Source organism: Apaloderma vittatum, unplaced genomic scaffold, assembly GCF_000703405.1.
Source record: "Apaloderma vittatum isolate BGI_N311 unplaced genomic scaffold, ASM70340v1 scaffold24269, whole genome shotgun sequence".
NCBI classification, from domain to species: domain Eukaryota; kingdom Metazoa; phylum Chordata; class Aves; order Trogoniformes; family Trogonidae; genus Apaloderma; species Apaloderma vittatum.
In genome coordinates, this window is record NW_009736271.1 from 3,339 (window position 1) to 12,757 (window position 9,419).

General features: G+C 37.9%; 1 protein-coding gene across 1 annotated transcript; it reads left to right on the forward strand.

The window, feature by feature from the left end:
* Positions 1-419: 419 nt before the first annotated feature.
* Positions 420-8,928, forward strand: LOC104279590 (cytoplasmic polyadenylation element-binding protein 2; the record flags this gene model as incomplete). Its single annotated transcript, XM_009876924.1, has 4 exons — positions 420-542; positions 820-934; positions 2,815-2,996; positions 7,628-8,928. Coding segments are annotated over 4 exons (648 nt in total), but the record flags the coding sequence as incomplete, so codon positions are not given.
* Positions 8,929-9,419: the final 491 nt, after the last annotated feature.

The window sequence follows — 9,419 nt, forward strand, 5'->3', positions numbered from 1 at the left end:
ATTAAGTAAGCATTTTAATTCCTATTTTTGTAGTGTTTGGGAGGTTTGCTGGGTCACTTACGTAACAAAGTACTTTGATGTAATCTCTAGAATAGAGATCAGTCCTTTGTGCCAAGTCGGATTTTCATTGTATAATGTCCCTTGCTGCCAATGAATTTTGCTCAGCCTAGACTTCCAGTACATTATAGTGCAGATACGTTTGCTTTTATTTGGTTATTAGTCTCTTTTGACCATTATTTTAAGGATAGAAGTTCTGTTCATTATGGCAAGGTAGTACATAGTTCAAGAGGATGACTAGTAGCAAAGAATTGGTCTAACTTTTACTTTTTGCGTAAACACATTTGTATGGAAAAGTCACTGACAAAGACGATTAAGAAAAAGATAAGAGAAAAAATATCAGTTGCTTTGGTTTTTTTTTTCCAGGTTATGCATTCCTCCTGTTCCAAGAAGAGAGTTCTGTTCAGGCCCTGATTGATGCCTGCATCGAAGAAGATGGAAAGCTCTATCTGTGTGTTTCCAGTCCTACTATCAAGGACAAGCCCGTAAGTAAACAGTAGCAGGCCTGCAGGCTAGAGCTGCCATCTGTCTAAAGCTGCATTTGAAATGATGATGAAAATCAAAGCAAGTTACCGTTGGCAGAGCTCAGCATCTAGAACAGTTGGATGATTTTAAAATGGTAGTGTTTTGAATTAATAGGATTAAAACAAAGCACCTAGACATGCTAAGCTATGACTTTGACAGTTTATATAGGCTGATGAACATAGATACACGGTGTCGTGAAACTTAAAGAGCGTACTGTTTCCTTTCCCGATTTAATAGGTTCAGATCCGTCCCTGGAATCTAAGTGATAGTGACTTTGTGATGGATGGTTCCCAGCCGCTTGATCCTCGAAAAACAATTTTTGTTGGAGGAGTCCCTAGACCATTAAGAGCTGGTGAGTGTTATCTGTGGCTGTTCTTAAAAGTAGGAGATTATTTGGAATAATTTAAACCATGCATACTTTTGTATGGTTAAGTATGGATAGATAAAGAAATATACATGTTAAAATAGAAGAGTGTTGTGATAGTTATGACCACAGTACAAAATTCATATAATCTTACATTTCTCTAGTATCTACTTTCATCTGGCTTTGGCCATAAACTGCTGTTCATCATGAAGATTTACTGGAAACTGTTACGTATCTAGAACTGTAGAAAAGGTTTTGATCACATTAGCAAAACTGTAGTGTAAACTATGTCACAAAAGTTTGGTTTAGAAATTACACTATGAAAACCTGTCTGCCATGCTCCATCAGTATGTGGAGCTCTATTTGTACGTGCTTGTCAGTGTGCATTAGTTACTCTTCTGCTATCGGGTTGCAGTGATTTATGCTAATATGGACAAAGCAAAAACACAAGTGATGGAGTACTTGGAAGAGTAAGAACAGAGAACAGAAGGAAATTCAGAAAGCTAGCAGTCTGTATGGCTCAACAATAACTGAGAGTGCAGGACTTTTTCTGGACTCTTGTTGGAGTGTATAAAGGAAAAATTAAGTGTTTCTGTAGTGGTGGAATGGTTGATTTGCAACGTGGTCAGTCTGCTCTGCGAGATTGGCTGCTGTAGCCTTTTACAGTATTTCATGGTGGCCTTCTAGTAAGTAGGCTGAAGTGAATGTCCAAAGTAGAAGTGTAACACACAGTGGCTCAAATCCTGTCTTCTATTAGAATGACTCCTGGTCTTCCTTAGTCTTGCATAGTTCTTAATGAATTTTATTCTTACAGAAAGATGAGCTTTCAGATGGAATATGTAGGAGAACCAAGAAGTGATACTGCACATTTAGTGTATAAGGAATCTTAAATTTTTCTATCTTGGACCTGCAATGCTCAAGTTTTTCCGTTGTTTAGCTTTTAAGGCTGTGCTTTTGATTGTAGTTCAAGTGCTGTAAATGAGCATAAACACAATGTGTTCCAACTGCAGATTAATTTTTCTTTAAATTTCGTCCAAATACTCCAGATTACTGTGCTGAATGTCTGTGATAAATTTAATGGATGCATTCTTGTGCTTGGCTTTCAAATGCCCTCTATATGTGAAAATGAAACTTTTATGGCATTGTGAAATAAGAATCATGACTTCACAAAGCCGCAAAACGTTAGGAGAATTTTCAGATAACTATTGAGGATCATGAGTGTTGACACCTTTGTATCCTAATACGGAGGATACTAATTCTGAAAAAACCAGTGTTTTCCACCTAAATCAATAGCAAAACTGAATGTAGTATAAAATATTACTAGAAAACTGCTAAAATACTTGGTCTGTAAAATGGGAGATTTTTGTTTCCATGAAGTTCAGGGTATATGGTAAAGGTAGCACTGCAGAGATAATCAAGCTCTGTGTCGCTGATGAAAAGATGCTAACTACATCCGTAAATTCAAGTAGGACATAAAGCATCAGGGCAGCCAGGGAACACATACCAAGAAATTTGTGGCATGTGGTTCTATTTTATACAGCTTACATTCCATGCCTGCCCAAAATGTCTTTTGCTGTAATCCCCTGATGAAAACTGCCCTGGATTCAGTTCCAGGTTATCAAGAACTGCAAGAATTTAGAATTCCATTGTTCCTTGGATGTATGTAGCCACAATATGAAAAATCTGTCTGCTGAGTAGTTCCTAGCTTATTTAATATGTTTTTTATATTTCTTATTATTGCTGTTGCATCAGCTGTTGTAAAATTAATTATTAAAATCAAACTTTCTAGTATTTTTAAGTACAAGCATATTATGTAAAGTTTGCACTGTAAGAACAGTTCAAACAAACATTGTTTTGTTTCTCAATAGTGGAATTGGCTATGATCATGGACCGTCTCTATGGTGGAGTTTGTTACGCAGGAATTGATACTGACCCTGAGCTGAAATACCCAAAAGGTGCTGGACGTGTTGCTTTTTCCAATCAGCAGAGTTACATTGCTGCCATCAGTGCTCGGTTTGTTCAACTTCAGCATGGCGATATTGATAAACGAGTAAGTTATACAGAAAAATAAATAAACATAAGAGTGGTGGCCTATGAAGGAACTTCTCAGGGTGCAGTAATGTTGTATTTGATTGACTTTCATGCTAGCTGCTACATTTCTTTTAGTATTCCTGTAATTCCACTAGTTCCGTGAGTTAAACCATGAACGCCCCCAAACGAACAACATGCATTCCACAAAGCAGCAGTCGGTTCCTTGGACATGTGTTAAACCATATGCTCTTTCCATTCTGGAGTTCTTGGTTTTGTTGTGTGTGGGCAAAGGGCTTGAAAATCTTTTTCTCTCCCTTGGTCTAATGAAACCAAATACTTTGATAATTCCTCTGTCATCTATAGGAAACTGGTATTCATTGGTTTCAGATTAGCTTTATATTTGCAGCTGCCTTTAATTTCAACCATAGTTGTCAGTGCTCAGCACTTCAGAAAATCAATCAAGCTGAACACCTAAAATACAAAACATCTTATCTTTTCTGTTTGAGAGTTGTCTTACTACTTACCTGTGTACATTTCTGGTTGCTGCAGTTGCTTAATGCTAGCTAAAGCAAAACTTTTATTAAGAAGACTAATCAACTTCATTGCTCCTGATTAGAAATACAAAAGTAGCAAAGAAAACTGGCACCTGAATTATGTCAATTTTAAGTGTCACTAGTTTTGATGTCAAGAGCTGCAGAGGTAGTCACTGATTAATAGATGTTCTTTTTTAAAAAAAAAAAAAAGAAAAAAAGAGAGGAAGAAAGGTTGAGTAAGTAGAGTAGTTCAAGGTCCAGTCTCCTCTACAGATCAAAGACGTGGGGAAAAGAAAGTAGTACAGTTAAAGTCTGCTGTAGGGAGGTAGCTTGTGCTTCTTTGCTTTCAAATAGATAAAGTAATAGAGCTTTACATCTGTCTCTCAGATACCAGTCGCCTGGTGAGCTGAAATCCCCAAACAAGGCCCTTTGCAGAGGATAAGAGGGTCTGAATGTGGGTAGTGAGCGAGGCTTCATGCGAAGATGTGACAGCTGCATCTGGCTGGTGGAATTGCTGTCCTGGTGACTTGCAGCTGACTTTGACTAACAGCTCTACCTTTTGGCTGATTATGTAACAGAAAAAACGGCCCTGACACTGTGACAGTGTGAGGGGAAATCAAATTTTTAGCCATCTTGCATTTGAGTTGGACAAAATGGGAGTATGAACCAGAATCCAGAACTCCTCCTAAAGAAGTGCTAAATGTGTCATTTAACTTTGGAACTGGGTGTATCTTAGTGTGTTTCAGGAGCTCTATCTGTAGTCCATTTGACTGTGAAGTGACCGGACTTCAAAATTCAAGGTGTACAGTTGGGTCCCGCCCAGACTAGTTCTCCCTCAAACGTGGGAGACGTGGACTTGAACCCTCTAAACTAGGAGGCACTTTTGTCTTGGGCTTCCTGTTCTCATGGGAGCGTCGTTTGTAGTAGAGGCCTATAGAGGAGACTGGCGGTGCCATCTCGTAAGAGAAAGGAAGCCATGAACCTGCCTTCAAGGCTGCCCTTCCCAGTAGGTTGGCTTGTTCTGATTTGTTTTGTTTTTACGATAGGTCACCAGAGATTTTTAAGGACTCTTTGGATTCTGAGTAGGCACCTGAAGTGGCAGAGAATGGGATGTAACTTGTTAATGTGTGATAGAACACTGAGATACTTAAATAGGTATGGGCAGTAAATCTCAAGTAAAAGAGTGGGCATGTCCTTCAGGGCTCTTGATGCTTGGACAGGGAGGAAAAAAAAAGCAAAACAAACACAAAATCTACCCCAAATATTAGATTCCAGATGCACAACATTTGAATTATACCCGTGAAACTTAGTTTATAAAAACAGTAGCAAAATGATTTGGTCAATCACTATAACAGAAAAAAAATAAAAAATAAAAAAATAAAAGGAAGAAGCCGGTATGGTTAGTGTCTGTAGATAACTGTCTATGGGCTGAAGAGACTGGAGGAGAGGGAAGTAAGATCTAGGTTTTCCCTTTAAATATCTGGATCTTCAGAGTTTCTTTTCTGATTGTTATAATTTATGTTCTTTCTTTAATATTGCTTTTCTAGTGTTTGAAAATTATTTTTTTTACTCAAATATTCTTTTCAATCTGGAATTTTGACATTTTTATTAGCACCCTTGGTTTTTCTTACTTTTAAAAATGTGTGCTACTCCTGAGGTGTTTCGCTGGACACTACAGCAATGCAAACTCTTAAGTATTTTGATAAATTTCTCTTTAAGCCTTGGGGAGGGTTTATGAGCTTCTCTGTTTGTTTCAGCAGGGTCTTAATCTTTGTTTTACATCATCTCTAATTACATCATGTGGTCAGTCATTATTTATATAATTATATGTATTTATGCAACCCAGTTATTTGTGTTACTGAGGAGTGATACAAAACAGCCTCTTCTTAGGGGACACTTCAACCCTTTGCTCTTTCTGAAAGCATGAAAAAAATATTTTAAGAACTAGGTTTTTTGCTCTGCGGAGTTTACACACTAATGCTTTTTCAGGCTCTGGAAATAGTCTGAAGTCAGCGTTACTGCTGACTTATAGATGAGCAAGCAATTTGTGTAAATCTGTAAAGTGCTGGTTTTGTAAATGAGGATGATAGTGCTGCCGGGGGTGATGTGTGTGACATGTGTCACTGCGGTCTCAGAGGCAGGCTGGTCTCCGGCCTTTGTCCTTAGCACAGCCTTCCTCTACCACTTCTGTCCAGTTTCTCTAGGCCCACTGTCCCTTCACATTCTTTTCGTAACCAGTTTTGTCAGTGTAAAAGTCTTCTTTCATTGTTAAATATTGCAGTTCACGTGGTTATCCTTCTGAACTTTAGTTAAAAGTATTTATAGCTTTTTTTTTTTTCTGGCGCGTACCTTTTCCTACCTCACCTGGTAATCTTAGTGTCACAGTCATTTAACAAACGTTGTCTGTGATCTTAACTTCTTCCTTACCTAAGTACCCCGAAGCTTCTCGCCAGTTCTTTTGATGTGTAGATATGTTTAGTTTCTCTAACAGATGTTTTTCTTCAGTAAAGTGCTCCTCATCCTGTTTTATCATGTATGAAAGCTCAGCTCTAAACATTTCTTAAAACTTGTTTGGACTTTCAACTCCAAACAATTCCTTAAAACGTTGTTAACTTTGACAGTCTGCATCCACTTCGTTTAATACTTCCATTTCCCAAAGTGTTTCTCTAATACATTTGAAATCATCTTCATACCAATCTTGGTGCATGGACACAAAAATATAAATATAAATACACAAAAATATAAATATATGCTGCTTCATGCTTTCAGTAATTTTGAACCTCAAACATAGTTACTGTATAAGGTACGTGTTTATTGGAAAGCCTGAGTGTAATTTGTGATAAGGCAGGTTGTCACAGTGAAATAAGTAGTAGAGCTTGTACTGAATATAGATTACTGGAAGGAGGCATACTCTATTTCAAACACAGATACATTTTACATGTCAAGTATGACCTCTGCTTCTGAAGCTAAGATAAAATACTGTTCTGTTCTAAAACTATGAGGTGGGTAGCTGTATGTGTGAATTTTTTTCCTCTGGAGACACAATAGAAATAATAGGATTTTAAAGTTCTTATTATTTCAAAGATATTTTGTTGAAGTATAATACATAAAGTCAACATCTATATGTAGCATTCTCAGGTAGCAGTATCTCAGAAAATAATCTGCAGCAGTGTTTTTGTATGAACTGGAAAAACTTTTTGCCAACAAAAAGCAGAAAACACCGTGTTTAAAAGTGAGGAAAATGTGGAAGATGATGCATTGCCCAATGGTGGAGTCAACTCATTTTGTGTTTTATTCTGAAGTTGTTCTTCCTGTCTGATGGCAGTCTTTAACTGTTCAGTTACGCAAAGATAATGCAGATTTACCGCTGGCCTCCTGCCACTTTTCCACTCTGACAGTCAAATGAGTTTGGGAGCAGAAAGCAGTGCCAGACAGGTGTTTCTTGCAGTCTGTAGGCTTTTGCAGAATGGCCTTTTAAAAAGAGTTTCAGAAATACATTGAATACCAATTTCTGTACAGCTCAAAGCCCCAAAAAGGGGAAGTAACTGATGACCAAACTCAGTAGCCTCAAATTTGACCCTATTTTAGAAATAGGAAGTGAATTTACAGGGAACAGGAGTGCTAAGAGATCTGTATTCCAGCCTGCAGGAAGTACTTTTGATTTGCACGCGGCAGTAGTACACGCAGAGACTTATTTTTTTTTAAGAAGGCTGATTCTTGTGTATTCAATTTTTTGGCTAAACAGGATAGAATTGGTTGTCACGTTGGGTTACATTTGGGAGCTGATCAGATTAATTGTGAGACCTTTGGGTTCATTGGCTTATTTTCTGCACATGCTTCCATATAGTTGTTCGCCAAGAATATCCTTCCAGAATAAGTTAAGGGGAGCTGTTTATAACATGTAACGTGTACTTCTGTTCTGCTTCCTGCGTGGGGACAGATCTGTACCATTAATAAGTAATAACTTCTTAATGAGAGGCGTTAATATGTGTGATTTCACTTTTGTGTGATTTTTGTTGGTGTTGTGTCTTTTTTACCTGGAAAACACCGAGTGCCCTCACGTGCTGCTAAGTGGGAATCTGTCTTAAGTGTACTTGTTTCTGGTTTACTCCAACAGGTGGAGGTAAAGCCATACGTGTTGGATGACCAGATGTGCGACGAGTGCCAGGGCGCGCGATGCGGCGGGAAGTTTGCCCCTTTCTTTTGTGCCAACGTCACTTGCCTGCAGTATTACTGTGAGTTCTGTTGGACAAATATCCACTCGCGTGCGGGACGTGAATTCCATAAGCCATTGGTAAAGGAGGGGGCTGACCGCCCACGTCAGATCCACTTCCGCTGGAATTAAAACATGGTGAACCAGCATCTCCGTAAGGAAAGAAGGGTGCATGTGGCTTACTGTGTTGGAAGATAACTGACATGCAGAAGAAATAAGTGCATTCTTCTGCTTTTCACCCCAGCTATCAATACATGCATCTTTATCAGCAGCCAAAACACTACAAGCCTCTTGTTTTTCACCAAAACCCTACATCTCAGGCTTACTAATTTTTGTGATATTTTCATGTTAAAATAAAATGTTTTTTTGTATTTTCTCCAAGTTATTTTTATATGTAAAGTTAAAACTAGATATGAGAATGTTTTTGCGTAGGGGCACACAGTCTGCTGCTATATTTAGTGGGTGAAGCGTGCACTTATTTCTAAACATGGGTTTTTAACTTCAAGATCTGCCCCAGTAATTTACCAAAGGTAGCAAAATAGTGAAGATGGAATATGTCTGCTACAAAAAGCTTATTTTTATTGTTGTTGCTATTTTCAGTGTATACATAAACTAAAAATTAGGGTTGATTTTTTGCTCTCCATTTTGACTTGCAAGAAATAATACCTCAAGATAATCTGATTTATTAGCTATTTTTAAACATTTTTAATCACAAGCTGTATTAGCTTTGCTGCTATATAGGTGTTATGTGTAATGCCACCTATTAATACGGGATCGAAACGTTTAAGACACACTGCATTGCGGATTAAATGCAGGCAGCACAATATGGCCTAAACTGCCATAGTTTTAGAATGTGAAAAAATTGCATGTTTACTTACCTGTATACACCATATGCATGCACTAGAACTATTAATTAACAAGAGGTGAGTTATTGCAAATGTTCAAAACAGGCTCTCTTGAAACTAGGTAGCATGAGCAAATTTACGAAATTTGTTACAAGAAACAAACTTGCATGCATTATTGTGACTGAAGTAAAAAAAAAAATGTCCTACATGTGTACAATATGCAAATTAGTTTTAGACTAGAAAGTGCAGCCATTTTGTGACCTGGTCAGTAGTGGAATTCAATTTTATGCAGACTGGATGTAATATTGTAATCCCTGTGCAATTTTGTGACGTGTGCTTCTACTTCCTGTGGCGTGGCGTAGCTTAGATACAAGTTTGAGTAAAAAGCTAGCGTTTAAAAAGTTCTTTTGAGCCCCCTCGATTGTTCATGGTGAAGATTTCCTCTACAAACCAAAGATGGCCAGCACACTGCTAACCAGTCACCAAATGTGAGACCCGTGACAAATACACGCAAAAAATAGACTTCTATAAGGACGCGTAACGCTCTAGAAATTAAATCTAAGTAAAGTCAAAATGGAGAAGGTGTAATATACAGACGGCTAGTTGCATAACAAACTAAATTTTACCTTTAAGACAACAGTGAAATCTGGCTTAAAGAAAAAAAAACACAAAAACAAAATCTTGCTTACATGTTTGACCTGTGTGCGTTGTGGTCTTCTGTCAAACTGGGGTCACTGTTGCATGAAAAGTAGCTACTTTTGACAGTCAAGGATAGTGTTTTTCTTTTAATGAAGGAGTTCTAGTAACGACATAGTTGCCGATGTCGCAAAACCAACGTAGTTAGGACCGAG